Genomic DNA, 19,753 nt, shown 5'->3' with positions numbered 1-19,753 from the left:
CTCAGTCCATGGGATTTTCCAGGCAAGAGTACTGAAGCGGGGTGCCATTGCCTTCTCCACCATTAGTCTAGAAGGTAACGCAAATAGGGACCAGAAAACATAACTGAAAATACGCAATTAAAGCTAACATCATGTAATCAACCGTTTTTTAGGAGTACAAATTCAGAAATGTAGCCAAATAAGAAGCATTACTTTAAAAAATTTTGATGCTAATCAATAAACATTTTGACATAAAGTGAAGTCGTAGCAGTTTTATATATTTGACTAAAATTTAATTGAAGAACTGATAGAAACTTTTGGCATTCTGTTCAAATATTTCTTGAAACTTCATGAAGAAGAGTTTTGTGTGAAGGTTGAAAACAAGATAAATTCCTGTGTTGATTCAAAATAGCTTCTATAGCAAAATTCTACTGTTGTCTATTACCATCCTGTTCAGATTGATGTCTTAGGCACCAAAAGATTCTCTGCTCATAAACTACTCACCAGACAACACCCATTCAGGTATAGTAAACCCTGTCATTGAACCCAACAAATGTAGAGAGCATATAGATAAAAGAGGCCATATGTTTTAGGAAGAGGTACTATTTTTTCTCATTCAAACAAGGACGCTTTGAGATTTAATAAAATTCATTATTGAAGTCTCAAAAAAAACTGGGTTTCAAAAAGATGGAAAGCTAGTTTTCAGAAATATCATGCTAAATGTTATTTATACAGTTATTAAATGTTATTAAACACTAAAATGCAGTTCAAAAATTAATCACTTTGAGATATAAAGCTGAGAGTTTTTATGTAGTTAACAATCACCATAACATTCACTTTTTATCATACTTTTCTTTAAATATTTGATATAAAATTTTCTGGCAAAAATATTTCTTTGTATTTGCAGCACCACTTAATATATAAGACTTTTGGAGGCTGAACTTGTCCTAAGCTTTCCAACTTGTGGAAAGGAAATAGCCAAGTTATAAGTTCTTGGCAATAAAGTCTAGATATTATGCTCTTAATATGCACACAGTTTAAGGACCTAGTTTTAATAATTTATTTTTTCTTCATATTAATGCTTCTAAAATAAATTACTCTTCTGTAAGTGTATGATTTTTATTCTAACATATTCAGAGAGTGGCATGTTTGTTTTTCCTGGTGTTTGAAAAATAATCTATTTTTTTAGTACCACTGAATTCATCTCTAGATGCTCCATTTCATTGCTTCTCTGATTTAAAAAAAAATGCTAATTACCAAATGTTTAGAAAATTTCAAAAAAATAAGTAATTAAAGATGATATGTAATCACATATAAAAAATCACTGAAAGCATATATAAAATATATCTTAATGTAGTGTAATATGTTTTAAAACATGAACTCTGTGGTAGACATGTTTCTGGATTCTTTTATCTAGCTTTCTAATATATATAATTTTAATGACCCTATTAGAATTTCAGTCTAGGATACATTGTAATTTATTCAACTCAACACATTTGTATGAATCTACAGTTTCATATTTGCATAGTCTGTCTCAGGATGAATTCTTAGATTTGTGACTTTGAAAGTATTGGTATAAAATGTTTCATATTTTAAACTTTGATACATTACACAAAATGGACTCTGAGAAATATTATGCAGAATACATCCTTCTACCAGTATAGAAGTATGGTCTTCCCTGATAGCTCAGTTGGTAAAGAATCTGCAATTCAGGGGACCCTGATTCAATTCCAGGGTCCAGAAGATCACCTGGAGAAGGGATAGGCTACCCACTCCAGTATTCTTGGGCTTCCCTTGTGGCTCAGCTGGTAAAGAATCTGCCTGTACCAGTCTTTTTTTAGGTCTGCACATGTATTGTATGTAATAGTCTATATTTGATTTGATCTTTAATTCCTTATTTACTGGTGAGATTGCTTATTTTTATAAGGTAACTAATCTATTATTATTTAAAATCTTTTTTTCCTGTTCTTTTTTTTTTTTTTGCCATTTAATATCGGATTCTTCATTGTCTGTAAACTAAGAGCAATAACACTTAACCTTTGATTTATATATTTTCCTTTTTGTTACTTAACTTTCAATTTTAATTTTCCTAAATACAATTTTTTATTTCTGCAAAGATAATTCTATCAGCCTTTTTAGAAAATAGTTTCAAGCACTAACACCATGTTTGTAATGCCATGCTCCTATCTTATCCCAAGGATAGGGTTTTTTTCTTTAGTTTTTTGCCATTTTTAAGCATTTAATTACTTAATCTTCTTCTTTCATTGCATAAAAGAAGATCTATCTGAACTTTTCAAATAATTAGTGAATTGCTTTGACACCACGCTTTATGTAATTTAGCCTTTTAATTTATTGAAATGAAATAATTTGGGACTTCCATACATAACCATGTATATGTAAGGCAGAATTTGTGAAAATAAAGTATAATCCAAAGATGGTTTATTTTTGATGACTTAGAAGGATCGATTAAACTAAATAATTAGAAATATACACCTCATTATGAGAGTGTGAAATAAATGTTCAAGTATATAAATCTAGCTTTTTAAAGCCAAATTCAAATATAAACATATTTGAAAGTGAAATATTTGGCTGATGATTTCAAGATTCACAGATTGCCATACACTTAAAAATATATGGTGTATTATCATTCCAGCCACATCATTTTGAAGAGTTAAGTCTGATTCAGCATATTCAGTTGGAGGTTGGATAATGCTAAGAGGTCAATAACTCAGCAGCCTTCAACTTTATCATCATTATCAAATTGACACCATAGAAAACACTCTGACATGCAGTAGCCTCAGCCTGAACTGAACTGAAGATAGTGTAGATTTCAGTGGTCATAGATCAGCAATAAGCATTCTTTTTTTTTTTCTTCATGCATTTATTCATTCTTTTATTTTCATTTAATGGATATTTATTGAGTCCTGACTTTATGCCAGACCTGGTTTCTATATTCTGGAAATACACCAGTAAGGTGAAGGTGAAGGTGAAGTCGCTCAGTCGTGTCCGACTCTTTGCGACCCCGTGGACTGTAGCCTACCAGGCTCCTCCCTCCATGGGATTCTCCAGGCAAAAATACTGGAGTGGGTTGCCATTTCCTTCTCCAGGGGATCTTCCCGACCCAGGGATCGAACCCAGGTCTCCCGCATTGGAGGCAGACGCTTTAATCCCTGAGCCACCAGGGAAGCCCACACCAGTAAACAGAAGTCATTCAAATATCCTTGTCCATATACAGGGTATCTGGAGAGATAATTACCAATAAGTAAGTAAGTATCTAGTATTTCTAAATAATACTCAGGTTAAAAACACAGAGGACTGGAGGTGAACAATTGAATGAGCCTGGTTCCATGTTGTATGCGGGCCAGGGAAGAAGGTGAGGCATAAACGCATCTTATTGAGGAATATTCTAGGAAGTAACAACAGCAAGTGCAAAAGTGTGGAGGCAGCCTTTCAAAATAGTAAATCTATTTCAAAATAATGATTGTAGGCTAGAAATATAGCCTTGAAAGTAAATTTCAAAAATCAACTAAAACTAGATATTTACTTCTAATGTAAATTTCTTCAATGTGTAAACATTTTTATAATTAGCATGGCAATTCAGAGTGGACTTTGGCTCAGTCAGATGTGGTTCTATTCACCTCAGTCTGTGACCCTTTAAGTTACTTTGTCTCCATCCTGTAACATTCCATCCATATGTAAAAGACACTATTAAACAGAAATTTTAAGTATTTTAGATTATGATTTGAGATTGAATCAATAAGTAAGAGAACATAGAAATTAGCATAATGATTGGGATTTTAAGAGCTGCCTCTGCACAGTATTCCATGGGAAAGAATCCCAAGATAAAACAATGTCTATTCAAGCTTAAAAGGACATTTGCCAACTTCTTCTTCAACTCTGAAGTGCAGGCAGCTTACATCATAATTTTTTATAATATTGAACATTCATATTAAAGGGTCCTTCATTGAAGAAAATACTTTCATAAAGTATTAAATAGAATTCAATTGAAGTAAATAATACCAATAGCAATGTTTGGTGCCTATGTAATATCTATGTCAGGTAACAAATTAAGCATGTTATTACATCTCTGCAGGATGGAAACAGCATACTTTGTCTATCTCAGTATAATCCTTTCATCAGTTCATAGACCTAAAACCCTGCTGGGAGTATCAAAATTTGTCAGAGGTCTCTGAATTCTGGGTTGTTATCTGAATCTCTGTACTTTACGACTATGTATCTTGACAGCTCCGCATGCATTACACAGCAGAGGGGAATGGAGGATGAATTATTTTTTCTAACAGATCTCTCAAATAAATTAGTTATGTACATTTTCTCTAGAGGTAGCAAACAAATAACTTGTCAGTGAGAGGTGAAAACACACATTTTAGGTGTAGTCAGGCATCTTAGCTCTGCATTCACAAGGAGGAAGACCAAGTTTTCTGAGTTCTGAATTAATCAGTTCTGCTTTTAACTCTCATTTGAAGTTGTATCTCAAAAGATCAAGAGTTTAACATGAGTAAAACTGTTGTTTCTACTTTTGTGACTTATGTGTTAAAATGCTTACACCAAATGTTGTGTGTTTGTGTGTGTACATGTACTTTGCTAGAAATTTATAGTGGTTATTACTTTAGAACATAAAGATTGATGTGGCACTTACTATAGATTTTTCCTTCCTTATTGTTGGCTAACAATAATTTTTTTACAAAATATTTTCATCTTCTATATTAGAAAGATATAGTAGTAACTTTGGTTAAAATTATAAATATTATAGAAAAATGAAATAATAGTTGAGTCATTAATGAATTTCACTGTTATGGATATAAACCGCTTTTAAAGTAAAATTTTGAAAGGGCATAGATTAGTTACTGGTTGGAGAAAGGTTTTATCTACAGAGGTAATTATATAATGCCAAATTGGGCTCCTATTTAATTCCTCTAAAATAAAATATCACAAAAAACATAGAGAACAGAATTGCGGTTGCCAAGGAGGAGGAGGGAGGGAAAAGGATTGGCTGGGTGTTTGGAGTTAATAGATGCAAGCAGTTACATTTAAGACAGGATAAGCAACAACGTCTTACTATATAGCACAGAGAACTATATCCAGTCTCCCGGGATAAATCATAATGGAAAAAGACTATAAAAAATACTGTAAAACAGAAAAATACTGAATCTCGCAGAATTTTAACTTGAAAAATAAAGTAATTAAATGAATCATAATGTCCCAAAGGCATTTAACCAAAAATCAGAACCTATCACATGTAACATTTTTCTCAAAGTCAGAAGAATGGAGGCAATATGGAGAGATTAGCCATGACTTATGAAATTATTTGAAAATGATCATGTACTAGGCTGTGTGATACTAACCATTTTAAGTAAGGAAAGATGAGCATGAGTTTGAGTTTTTCAGCATTTCATTACAGAAGTGCGTGTATAAGTAAGGTGAGGTTGTGTCTCTATGTTCTTTCCTTACTAGCAAGCCCTCCTCTTCTTCAGATGATTAATTTCTGTTCACACTTCATATTTCCTGAGAAATCCCCACCATGGTATTCCCAGAACAGTCCTTTCAAACATTTACTTCAGTGTTTAATAAAATTTGCTGCAATGCTATATATGTATCTATTTATACCAATAAATCACAATCTACTTGAAGTCATGGGCAATATCATACTAGTATTTCCTGCACACATTGAAAGGTTAGGCACATTAACATTTTGTTGTTGACTAAATTAAACAACAGATATGGAAGAGAGAGACAGATTGCATGATGCTCAGGTCATGGCTTCTGGACTAGGTTGCCTTAGTTCACAAGTCTTACTTTTTTTTAAAGATTTTTTTTATTTAGATCAGTTTTGGTTCACATCAAAGTTGAGGAAAAGATACAGAGAATTTCCATATAGTCCCTGCTAATACACATGCATAGCCTCCCACTTTATCAACATACTCCACCAGAGTGGTACATTTGCTACAACTGATGAACTTACATTGACAAGTCATAATCACTCAAAGTCCAACATTTACATTACTGTTCATGCTTGGTGTTGTATACTCCTTCAGTCAGCCAGTTCAGTCGCTCAGTTGTGTCTGACTCTTTGTGACCCCATGGATTGTGGCATGCCACGCTTCCCTGTCCATCACCAACTCCCAGAGATTGCACAAACTCATTTCCGTCGAGTCAGTGATGCCATCGAACCACCTCATCCTCTGTCATCCCCTTTTTCTCCTGCCTTCAGTCTTTCCTAGCATCAGTTCAGTTCAGTTCAGTCACTCAGTCATGTTCGACTCTTTGTGACCCTATGAACCACAGCACGACAGGCCTCCCTGTCCATCACCAACACTGGAGTCTACCCAAACCCATGTCCATTGAGTCGGTGATGCCATCCAACTGTGCCATCCTCTGTCATCCCCTGCTCCTCCTGCCCTCAATCTTTCCCAGCATCAGGGTCTTTTCAAATGAGTCAGCTCTTTGCATCAGATGGCCAAAATATTGGAAGTTCAGCTTCAACATCAGTCCTTCCAATGGACACCCAGGACTGATCTGCTTTAGGATGGACTGGTTGGATCTCCTTGCAGTCCAAGGGACTCTCAAGTGTCTTTTCTTCTCCAACACCACAGTTCAAAAGCATCAGTTCTTCGGTGCTCAGCTTTCTTTAGAGTCCAACTCTCACATCCATACATGACTACTGGAAAAACCATAGCCTTGACTAGTTGGACCTTTGTTGACAAAGTAATGTCTCTGCTTTTTAATATGCTGTCTAGGTTGGTCATAATATTCCTTCCAAGGAGTAAGCGTCTTTTAATTTCATGGCTGCAATCACCATCTGCAGTGATTTTGGAGCCCAGAAAAATAAAGTCAGCCACTGTTTCCACTGTTTCCCCATCTATGGGACCAGATGCCATGATCTTAGTTTTCTGAAAGTTGAGCTTTAAGCCAACTTTTTCACTCTCCTCTTTCACTTTCATCAAGAGGCTCTTTAGTTCTTTTTTGCTTTCTGACAAAAGGGTGGTTGTCATCTGCATATCTGAGGTTATTGATATTTCTCCCGGCAATCTTGATTCCAGCTTGTGCTTCTTCCAGCCCAGCATTTCTCATGATGTACTCTGCATATAAGTTAAATAAGCAGGATGATAAGATACAGCCTTGACATACTCCTTTTCCTATTTGGAACCAGTCTGTTGTTCCATGCCCAGTTCTAACTGTTGCTTCCTGACCTGCATACAGGTTTCTCAAGAGACAGGTCAGGTGGTCTAGTATTCCCATCTCCTTCAGAATTTCCCAGAGTTTATTGTGGAAATTCCAAGCATCAGGGTAGAGTAAGTCATTTCTTTGCATTAGATGGCCAAAGTATTGGAGCTTCAGTCAGCATCAGTTCTTCCAATGAATATTCAGTACTAATTTCCTTTATAAATGAGTGGTTTGATGTCCTTGCAGTCCAAGGGACTCTGAAGAGTCTTCTCCAACACCACACTTCAAAAGCTTCAGTTCTTTTGTGCTCAGTTTTCTTTGTATTCCTAGTCTCACATCCATACATAACTACTGGAAACAGCACAGCTTTGACTGGAAGGATCTTTGTCAGCAAAGCAATGTCTCTGCTTTTTAATGCTGTCTGGTAGGTCATAGCTTTTCTTCCAGGGAGCAAGTGTCTTAATTTTATGGCTTCAGTCACCATCTGCAAGGATTTTGGAGCCCAAGAAAATAAAGTCTGTCACTGTTTCCATTGTTTCCCCACCGATTTGCTATGAAGTGATGGGACCGGATGGCATGATCTTAGTTTTTTGAATGTTGAGTTTTAAGCCAGCTTTTCACTCTCCTCTTTCACTTTCACCAAGAGGCTCTTTAGTTCCTCTTCACTTTTGGCCATAAGGGTGATGTCATCTGCATATCTGAGGTTATTGGTATTTCTCCTGCCCTTCTTGATTCCAGCTTGTGCTTCATCCAGCCCAGTGTTTCTCATGATGTACTCTGCATATTAGTTAAATAAGCACGGTGACAATATACAGCCTTATATCATTACTTTACTAGTATATACTCGATGGGTTTGGACAAATGTATAATGACATGTATTTACCACTATTTCATCACACAGAGTATTTTTTCACTGCCCTAAATATCCTGTGTGCTTTGCCTATTCTTCCTTCCCCCTAATAACCCCACCTTTTATGTATGGCATATTGAGTAACACCATTTACTTTCCTGTGTTGATATTTCACTTTCTATATCAGTTCTGCATTGGCAGGTGCATTCTGTACCGCTGAACCAGCTGGGAAACGTCATTGTTTAATTTATGATTCCAATATAAATGAAAGCATTTGAGAAGGGGGTATTCAGAGTGTTTAAAATGGGATCTCCTATAGAGGAAAGTTGGATATTATTTTGAGATTTAAACTGTGGACATATCTTGGGACCAAATTCAAGGTGATCTAGAAAAACAGAGCCAGTGACATGTGCAAGTACAATTATGGCATGTGGCAGTGAGATAAAAGACTAATTATGTTGTTTTTGGTTCATACAAAATAAAAGCAACAGCAATTGCAAAGAGGATCTAGTCATTTGAAATTCAAACTGAAAAATGATACTAGTGAAAGTTTTTTCTTTGTGATGATGGAATCCATAGATTGAATAAAAGATTGTGTTCGATATTGAATGTCTTAGTTGGAATATTTTTAATATTAAATTTTATAGAATATGGTTTTGAAGTATGACAGATACTGTGAGAAAGAGGCCAATAAAGTAATAACTGGTCCCCAGATTTTAAGAAGACCATTTGCAATAGTTTCTCATTATTTTGAGATTTGTCCCTTATGGGATGTTAGTCATTCTTTGCAGACAATTTTGAAACAGATGTGTTGTGGGTAGACTTATCTGTGTGTTAGTCATTCTTTGCAGACAATTTTGAAACAGATGTGTTGTGGGTAGACTTATCTGTGGCTTGGAAAGCTTGTGGGAAGAAGAGAAAATTATAAGGTGATTAAAAGGTTGAAAATATTTAACTCTCTAGAAAGCATGTCATTAAATGCAATTTATACACAGTCTCCTCTTTGGAAGAAATATCATGTATGTCAGTGTTTAATGTATGCTATGGAAAGATAAAAATAAATAGTATTAAATTTTTATATTCTTTATTAAAACTTAATTAAATTAATTTACTTTTTTGTGAATAAAACATTTAAAGTATATGAATATGCTTTTATGATTCATCAATAGATATACTTCATAAACTGTCATGTACCTTTGATGTCAATAAAGAATTCAAATTGAGAAGAGAATACTAGCCTTCTGATTTTATAAAAACTTTATCAAAAAGTATATTCACTAAGGTAAGACATCCCTGAGTAATATAACTCTAATATTAATATAGTTAGTGTATTTTGTAGATTGTGAAGAAACTTCTTAATGTGGTTCTCACATATAGATTCTATAAAAGGGATGGAGGGGACTTAAAAACTTCAGGGACTAGATTTTCCCAAACATATAATTTGTCAAATAAGGACTCTCTGTAGTATTTGGGACTGTAATTAATTGTAAACACAATATACAAATGCTTAAGCATAGCTTAGCCACATTCCAATATGTTTTAAGCCTTAGTTTGAGGTAATTTCTATACGCTATGGTAGCTCAGCTGGTAAAGAATCTGCCTGCAATGTAGGAGACTCCAGTTTGATTCCTGGGATGGGAAGATCTCCTGGAGAAGGGATAGGCTACCCAGTCCAGCATTCTTATACTTCCCTGGTGGCTCAGATGATAGAGAATCTGCCCAAAATGCTGGAGACTTGAGTTTGATTCCTGGGTTGGAGAGATCCCCTAGAGGAGGATGTGGCAACCCACTTCAGTATTCTGGCCTGGAGAATCCCATGGACAGAAGAGCCTGGCAGATTGCACTCCATGTTATTTCAAAGGGTCAGACATGACTAAGCACTGAGCTGGAGACTTCAGATATTTTGCCAATGTCCTTTGAAACAGATTTATATTAAATACATTTCCTGTAGTACTTGAAGTCTGGATAGTGTGAGGTTTGAAGTCAGAGTCAACAATTATTCCTTCTCATCAGAGTAGCTAATTTCAACTATTGTTCACTTTCTGTTTGTAATGATTTCAACTTACTCATGTTAACCCTGTGTTTTGAGTAATTATCAACTCATATAAACTTCATAGAATATGTGAATTGCTGCTTTCCTTGCCCCTGTGACGATTGTCATATGACCTCTGATGCAGAAAATGGTTTGGTAATGTCGGGTGATGAAAAATTTTTATAATTTGAAGATAAGCACATTGTTGGGAAGAACATATTTCTTTAGAGTACAAGTCTCGAAACAGACTCCTTGAAAATAGCAGGTTTCATGGTAAAATTTAGTAAATGGCTCTTTTATAATACCTCATTTTGGAGATTTAGAGTATATTTTAGCGTAGTGAAAGTTTTGAGAAATTGTTCCACAAAGCAACAATATTAAAAACTGTGGGAATCTGTGAAGTTTTTCCACAAAATATATGTATGTTTACTAAGTTTAACTGGGTGTTTACCAAGTTTATTTGAGCAGAAAATGGGCTAGATTTTCCCAAGTATGTAACCTGTCAAACAGGGCCTCTCTTTAGACTTTTGGGTTGTAATTAATTGGTAACACAATATACAAATGCTTAAAAATAGCTTAAAAACAAAACAGAACCTTTTAAAAGGTTTGTTTTTAGTTCTTTTTCACAGGAAATTTTATTTTGTGTATTTGCATGTGTATTTATTCAGTTAATGTGTAGAATTGTCTACTGTCTTAGTCTTGCTCAGGTTTCCAAACAGAATAGCATAAACTGGGTGGTTTAAACAACAGAAATTCATCATCTCAAAGTTCTGGAGGCTGACAGTCAGAGTTCAGGGTGCTTGCTTGGTCATGTTGAGTGAGGCTGTAGACATGGGTTGTAGACAACTGCCTTCTCACTATTTCCCCATGTGGCTGAGAGAGAGAGCAAGCAAGCTTCTTGGTGTCTCTTTTTTAAGAGCACTAATCCCATGATGAGGCATCCCTGATATCCTCATCTAAACCTAATTACCTACCTAAGGCCCAACCTCCAAGTACTGTCACACTGGGGTTAGGGTTTCAGTGTAAGAATTTAGAAGGAATAAAATTCAATATAGAACACGTACCATGTAAAGAGTTAAAGGAATGTTGTATGTTTTAGGTGTATGAGTCACTAATCTGAGGGTGCTTTCCAGGTGTCCAGCTGGTGATATTTTAAGTGTCTGCCCCATGGAAATAGGTATTTTGGTGACGGTGGAAAATCATCTCTTTATAGTGTTAGTTCATAATCCATTTGTTCTGAGAAATACCCATAGCTGGGACACATACCTACACAGAAAATACGAAAAGATGTCTAAACAAATATGAGACTGAGAAAGTGCTCAAATTTGTCACCATTGCACAAAAGTAATGTATCTTTCAAAATGTTGCCAGGTGTAGAAAAAAAAACTTCATGGAATGGGAAAATGATGCTAAGCATGTACTTCCTGTATTATTTATATTGTAGCCTTTCCCAAAACTGAAGGAACAAATTTCAACTAACAGGTTAACAAGGTCTTTCTAAAAGAAAACTATCCATTTATAACTTGCATATTATAAATCAGCTATAACTTTTGGTGAAATATGTACATATATTTGTCTTAGGAAATTCTTTTTGTTCATTTATTTTGATGGATTTGTTCCATGAAGTTGACTTGATCTGCAAGATATTAATGGTTATCTGTACTTTTCATATTTAAATTACTTTTATAGTTCTCACAAGGATAATATTTTTACATATAATCATGTATTTTATTAAATATTTTAAAACAGATGGAAAAGAAAGAAAGATTCAGTTCAGTTACTTGGTCGTGTCCAACTCTCTACGACCCCATGGGCTACAGCATGCCAGGCTTCCCTGTCCAACCAACTCCCAGAGCTTACTCAAACTCATGTCCATTGAGTGGGTGATGTCATGCAACCATCTCATCCTCTGTTGTCCCCTTCTCCTGCCTTCAGTCTTTCCCAGCATCAGGGTCTTTTCCAATGAGTCAGTTCTTCACATCAGGTGGCCAAAGTTTTGGAGTTTCAGCTTCAACATCAGTCCTTCATGAACACCCAGGACTGATCTGCTTTAAGATGGATTGGCTGGATCTCCTTGCAGTCCAAGGAACTCTCAACAGTCTTCTGTAACACCACAGTTTAAAAGCATCAGTTCTTTGGTGCCCAGCTTTCTTTATAATCCAACTCTCACATTCATACATGACTACTGAAAAAACCATAGCTAGATGGACGTTTGTTGGCAGAGTAATGTGTCTGTTTTTTAATATGCTGCCTAGGTTGGTGATAGCTTTTCTTCCATGGGGGAAAAAAAAAAAGTTCTCACAAGGGTAATATTTTTACATATAATCATATTTTTTATTAAATATTTTAAAATTGAGATGGAAAAGAAAGATTAAGGGGATAAATTATACCTGGTTTCTGCTATGGATAGAGGTAAACCTCAGGATCAGATTGAGCCAGGATCATGATTTGTCTTCAATAAATTCTTTGATGCATATGACAGAGAATCTAAAACCTTCAGATATAAAAAATACTGAATTCTCTATTCAGTGATAATCTGCTTAATAGTATGTATGTTTTCTACAAAATATATGTATGTACAAAATATTCTAGTATGTTTTCTAGTCTTTTTTTCTATGCATATGTATTGCATTTTTTTACTTAATTTTTCTCTTTTGTGCTCCAGTATGCCATATATGGAAGTCTGTATCTTGAGTTTTCACTTAGAACATAAGAATTTCTTTATATTATCATACATTCCTCATCACTCTTTCTGACTCTATAATATTCAAATGGTAGTATAAATCATTAGGCAAATTGTATCTTTACAATCAGAAATACTAGTATATATGCAGGTCATATATATGAATACATTTCTCATTTTTTTTTTTGGCTTGGTTTTGAGGAAACTTAATAGTAAGTAAATTATGCAGAATGTAAACACACAACTGGCACTTTTTGGGTAAATAGATTCAAGAGGGCAAATGAACTCTTCTTGATGAATGGAGCAAGCTGCTTTTATCCCTAATGCTTGTTGTGTCCCAAGATTAAAATCAGTGCTCACTGGCTGCTGTGTATTTTTCTTCTTCATTGTTATCCCACAGGTTATTTAATTTTATATTCTGTCTCAAAGAAATGGGGGTCTTTATTCTCATAACTTTTATGTATATCCAATTGCTTGTTGTACAGTAGCTCCTGTCCTTTAGATACATGGAGGAAGGAATTGTCTGATTGAATAGCACCCTTCTTGCCTTTCTCTAAATAGGTAGGATTTGGAACCTAAATTTCTGCTAAGCAGTGACTTTTGCATTTTCCGATTTATAGCTATCACAGTCTGTTTCTGGATTTCACAGGTTTCTCTGCTCCAGTCTCAGGAGAAGAGTTGAACTTAATTTCCCAAGAACTACTGAAGAGATTAGCAGAAGCTGATGCTTGTGGAGGAGGTTAGGGGTTGCACAATCTGTCAAGCACCCTCCAACATTTCAGATATCTCTCAGTATTTTGATGGACTTAGCCTCTTTGAGTTGTTAGATTTTTACTTCATACTGAATAAGCACACTAAGTGGAAGAGTTGGTAACCATTGTACAGTTAGGGGAGAGAGACAGAGATTAGCCTGACACTGATTTAATGATGTAGACAAAGTAGAGACACCCACCCACTGATCTCTCTGGAAAAGAAATCTTTTTGATTTCTGTGGAACTGCAGGAAACCATAAGCCTGAGTGGATTCCTAGGTAAGTGAGATACTAAGGTCAATCATCTCTAAGTGATTACTCCACTATTTTAATGCAGGTTGGTGAAAATACTAAAGGCTGCACCATGGCTCATGTGTGAAGCTGGCAAAAACAATTACCAAAGTCATAAATTTTGATTTCTGTAAAGCTATTAAGGGTAATAATTTATTTAAGTGAGGTCTTCTGCTTTGATTAGAACTAAGAGAGTTCAGCTGCTCTGATACTCTGGGGGTAGAGCTGGGTTACTGGTGTAGTAAGGAGGCTTGAAGGTGTCTGCTGTTGAGGCAATTGATCACTCCCTGAGAAGGGCCTTTGCTAATTGTTTCATTCCTCTTTTCAGTGAAGTTGTTGGTTTTCTTGCCAAGAATAACTTATTTCTAACAAAACAAACAGGCCCATTTAAAAAAAATGCTGATTTAGTCAGGTATTCAGAGAAGTTAAGTGGCTTGATCTAGGTCACACCTTCTGGAGCTACTATTTAAAGTGAGATCTATCCAGACAGTATAACCCATGTTTCTGAGCACTGCACTACACAGTTTCTCCTGGAAGTTCCCTAAATCTCTCTTGAAAGTAATTTAAATATCTAAGTATTTTATGATTAAGTTATCTTCCTAGATTTCCTAGACTTAAACCCTCTAGTAGTTAGTGATCAAGAGTGCAGTAAAGGTAATACACCAAGCCTGTCAATAAGGAGACTTAACTGTAGGTCGTGAGGGATAGAGGAAAGTCTTATTAATCAACAAACCTAACTTCCCCAGCAACCAAGAAGTCTCCTATAATTCCAAGAAAAGCCTCCTCTTGTTCTTAGGGAAAAGGATAAATGACTTGTCTTTCCTTGGAAATCTTTCATTGGAGTTCTTCCCACCTCCCCTGTTATTTACCTAGGTATCTCAAGATTGCTCTCCTCTAATTGCAAAGTCATCCCTAGTAGAGTGTGTGTAGATTGTTTTAGGGTGTCACCACCACCAAGGATATTTGCATGTTAATGGAAGGCTTTAAAAGATCTTAAATCTTCCAGTCTAAAAGCAGTAAATCTCTATTGGTGAGGTTGGAGGCAACTTGATAGATTGGGCAGGAGGTATCTAGGGTGAAAAGAGCCCACTGGGTCTCTCCTAATCACAGTGTGAAATAAAGTGTTCCTACTTAAAGCCTGACTTCTACTTCCTGAGTGAGGACTGTGAAGACAGATCCTGTGGCCTGAATAATAAAGTACTGCTAAACAGTTTCATCTTCTTTAAAAGCAAAACAAATTCAAGAACTAAAACTTTCAAATCTTAACTTAGTTTTCCTTTCACACTTTTTACATGGCATCTTGTTTGAGTTCTCTTGATACTTATTTTTCTCTGAGCTTCAGATGTATATTTAGCATCTTTAGACTCAGAATCCCAAATTTCTTTTGCATCTCACTTTTCATTTCCTGGAATCTTGGAGACTCCTGGAACTGGTGAGAAATTTGAAGAATTGCAGTGAAAGTTTTAACAAATTGAATTAAAATTTATGTAAATACATACAGTGAGCCAGGCCCTGAGGTATTTTAATGACAAAAAAAAAAAAAAAGTACACTTTCTACCATATAGTCTTGGGAGTGAAATAAATAAGCAGATTACTATAGTCAGTGCAGAAAAGGCTAAAATAGAATTATTCATCATGAACCAGCATAGTGCATAGAAGGAATACTCTATAGAAGGCATTGGTAGGAAGGATGAGGAATGTTTAGTCAGTAAAATGGGGCTGAGGATGGGTTGATGTAATAAAAGTCTTAGATGACAAAGACAGTGACTTATATAGAGGTAGTATATTAGGAGATCAAAGCAATATAGGACACTGATAATAAATTCATTAAGGCCAAATATAAGCAATGAATGTAGGAAAAAAAGGATGAGATTGGAAATGTAGACCAGGGCTAAATATTGAAAGGCCTTTTTACAGTGCTAAGGAGTATCAATGCTATAGGGAACTATTGGTATCTTTGTGTGTGTGTATGCTCAGTTGCTCAGTCATGCCCAACTCTTTGTGACTCTGTGGGCTGTCACGTGCCAGGCTCCTCTCTCCATAGATTTTTCCAGATAAGAATACTGGAGTGGGTTGCCACTTTCTACTCCAGGGGGGTCTTCCTGACCCAGGGACTGAACTCATATATCTCTTGTGCTTCCTGCTTTGGCATGCAGTTTCTTTACCACTGTGCTACCTGGGAAGTCACTGATGCCTTTAAACAGTTGAAAAACAGGATTAAAAAGAAAAATCCTTCCAAAATCAGTACGGAGAGTTATCTAGACTTCACTTTCAGCTCTAGCATGGGGCAAAGCTGAGGGTAGGTCTTGAAAGAGCTGTGAGTGTAGATCAAATAAGAAAGGAGGGGTTGATCTGGAATATAGGTGTGGGCAGAGAGATATCTACATTGGGATAATATTTGAGTGTACAAAGGAAAGGAAAGACACAGCTGAGTCCTGGATTTCTGGCTTAGTCAGTTAGGTGCCATTTTGATTAATCAAGGAAAAGTAGGTTTTAATGGAGAAGATGCTGAGTTCAAATTTGGACAAACTGAATCTTAGATTATTATAGAACATAAGCAGGGATTTTCAGTAGACAGGCATTAATCCCTGTGAATCCCAGGAGAAAGATCAGGCTGTAGATAAGATTTAGCTGTTATTCCTTATCATATCAGTAATGTTAATAGAAGAAATCACTCAGGGAGAATGGAGGCTAGCAGAGCACTGTTGGTGGGCTCTAGGCTAATAATATAAGTTAGAGAATCAACTGAGGATGAAGAGTAATTACAAAGAATAAGTAGCCAGAGAGATGTTTCAGTATTCACAGGACAGTGTCCTTATTGGTTAGCTACCTAAACAGATGCAGGATCTACTTGCTCTTGGTTCAAAGTCCTCCAGGATCTGGCCCTAGGCAATAAGTCTACAGTATGGATTTCTGCCGCTTATTTTATTTGACCTGTTTCAACTTATTGGAAAAAAAAAATCTTGTACATTCACACATTTTCAGGTTTCCATTCCTTTCTCACATTCCCATTGAAGTGTGATTTCTTCTGTTCTTTTTCTCTCCATGTCCAACTCATCATTCAGAATTCTCTTCTAATCTCCCAAGGCCATGAAATCTTAACTCCAACAGGGAGTTATCTATCATTATCCAGCTTTTCCGCATTAGTGTTCAGACTGCAACTAGCTTAGGACACAGCACATTTGAATTTGCATCCTAGTTCTTTATGTACCAGATTTGTCCCGCTTGACAAGAGTGTAAGCTCTTAAAGACTAAGAACCCGTTCTCCCAAATTAGCCCCCACAGTGCACTGCTTTGAAAAGAGCAAATGCAATTTTTGTTAAATGACTACATATATTACTTACACTAAATAATAGAGATAGGATCTTTGAATCGTCTGACAAGGCAAAGGATCTCAGTTGCGAGTTACATGGAAATGTTAACTTATGAAGGATGCATCTGGAGGTTTTGATATATCTTGGCATATACTGGCCAGATAAATGACAGAAAAGCCTTTCATAAATGTACATTCATGATACAGAGGCAGACAGAGGAAACATAATGCTAATTAGGTTTGCTTCAAAACTTGCTATTATATTCTTCATGTTTCCTTATACAAGAATGGTGAATATGTGTATCCTTTTCACTTTCTGCCTTGATAATTTTAAAAATTATGCTTGTAAAACAGGCAAGTGAAAGAGAAGTACTATTAGAACACAAACAGGATTTTTAATTATTCTAAAGTCAGATATAAGATGCTACTCTGGCCATTTCTTAATGATGTCCTACAAATAATCCTAAGCATTTCCAATATAATTTTTAGTATATTTAAAGTAAGGCAACCTAGTGGGGATCTTCATTTAAATAGAATAAGGGTTAAATGATAACTTGACTTATCTTTTAAATGACAAAAAATAAAGAAATTGCAAGACCTTTTCACACATTAGATATGTATTGTCATTTATCATCTAGATATCAGGCTAGCAGTGCAAAGTAATAAAACATATCATCGAAAAATGTGCTATAGGTCTGAATCACTCTTTCATTCCACCTCCCAGCTAACTGTAGTATTAAATCAAACAAGCAGAACATTTCCTTAGGCAGCCATTGCCTTTTAATTTCCTGAAGAACCTTAAAATATCATTCATTACAAGTACTACACATATTTGGTTTTTAAAAGTCTCATAAATCAATAGCAGGCTGACTGTAATAATTATTACAAGTTAGTGCATAATTTTCGTGCTGAAGGCTGCATGCAGAACTTTAGCATATGCAAACGAGGCAATTCAAACTGTGTATAGATATTAATATGAAGAAGCAGGTAACGAGGTGCAGGCTATGAATTATGCATCAAGAGTGGCTGATCTTCAATGAAGAAAATGAATTCAGCATGTAATCTAATTAGTGATGGAAGTCTATTACATCTAACTGCAAAAGCAACCGTCCTTGAAACAAATTTATTTACAGTCCATGTTACCACTTGAAACAACTTTGAAATGATGTGTAAGACAACAGCTTAATTGTAAAAATTTTTTGTTTGTTTGTTTCAGTTCTAGACCTGGAAGGCCTCCTAAGAGGACTCAAAGTGTCACCTCCCCAGAGAACTCTCATATCATGCCACATTCTGTCCCGGGCCTTATGTCTCCTGGGATAATCCCACCAACAGGTAAGAGTGCTACTGACTGATGCCTAAAATATTCAAAATCAGCCAATACCATTGCTTTCATATATACCTGTGTTTACATAGATGTTTACACTCATCAGCTATATTTTGTTCACACTAAGACCATGTTACTGATGAGAATTTATTTCAAAACTGCATTATGGGTATCATCATTCCCTTATTTAAAATAAAATGACAGAAGTTTAATTGAACGCAGTTCTAGGGTTTATTCTAATTAATTCTCTTGCTAATATCAAATAACAAATTATTATCCCTAGCTCAGAGAGAATCAATGACTTTCCCAAGGTCAATCAGCTGATCATTGTCAGTGGCTAGTCAAAACCAGATCTCTGGATTCTAAGCTTATGTTTCATTCCATAAAAACTCTAAAATAGATTAACATGCATCCAAACAAAAGACCATAACTATGTCAAATAGAAGTATCTCCTATTTTTTCCTAAACTATTTCTATTAGAAACATCTGAAAGATGTTTATTATTAGAATTTTTTCAATGTGCATGTAAAAGAATATTCTTGACCACATAAGCTCTATGTCATAAACAAATTTAATAATGTACTTCATGTAAAAATAGCTCATTTGATTTTCACCACCAGAATGTGTTCATTAATTCTTTTATTTACTCACACATGTCTGCTCACTTTCCAAGTTTCATCCAGACTCAGAACAAATTAAACTAATAGTCATAATGGAATTATTATTATATAGCATATAGTATTTATTTATTCTTGCCATCATGAAAGTTTGTTGAGGAGATAGACATATAAATATGTAAGTGTCATTTAACAATAACTGGAACAGTAAAGAGAATCTAGCAAGATCAGGAGAAAGTCTTCATTTTTTTTCTCTGAATACCCATATTAGTGCTTTCTTTTTCTGTTGTAACACTTGTCTTTCTCTAGGTTGTGATATAATCATAGGTGTCTTATTTCACATTCCATATTGCACTGAAAGCTCCTTGGAAGGAATGGCTCTTTTAACTCACCTTTACTTTTGTGGCACTGTCTGAACAGTTTGTTCACTTCTAGGAACCTTTATCAAACATCCACTGAGTTGAATTTGAAGTTATTTGTTGATTTTATGTATTTACATTTTTTTAGTAAGATATGAAGGTTCTTAAATGATTCACTTTCCAATGAAGAGTCATATTTTTATGCTAATGCTTGCAGGTGAAAAATTGAGAAACAGAAAAATGAAATCAATAGCTGAAAATAACCCAATTACAGAGCATGTATCATCATTCCTATTTGTTAATTTAGGTCATGATTCACAAGTGACTGAATCCTACTGCTTGAAATTCTAATTCCAAATTTGATATTTAGGA

At 35.3% G+C, this 19,753-nt stretch overlaps 1 protein-coding gene across 1 annotated transcript in view; it reads left to right on the top strand.

Annotated features, from left to right (window-relative positions):
* The window catches only part of DACH1 (dachshund family transcription factor 1), a 456,840-nt gene that overhangs the window by 174,170 nt on the left and 262,917 nt on the right, over positions 1-19,753 (top strand). Inside the window, exon 2 of the mRNA XM_068984532.1 lies at positions 18,298-18,413. Coding sequence (XP_068840633.1) covers positions 18,298-18,413 — 116 coding nt within the window. The remainder of the gene's footprint in view (positions 1-18,297; positions 18,414-19,753) is intronic.

Source organism: Capricornis sumatraensis, chromosome 12 (assembly GCF_032405125.1).
Source record: "Capricornis sumatraensis isolate serow.1 chromosome 12, serow.2, whole genome shotgun sequence".
Classification (NCBI taxonomy): Eukaryota; Metazoa; Chordata; class Mammalia; order Artiodactyla; family Bovidae; genus Capricornis; species Capricornis sumatraensis.
This window is presented reverse-complemented; position numbering and strand designations above follow the sequence as displayed.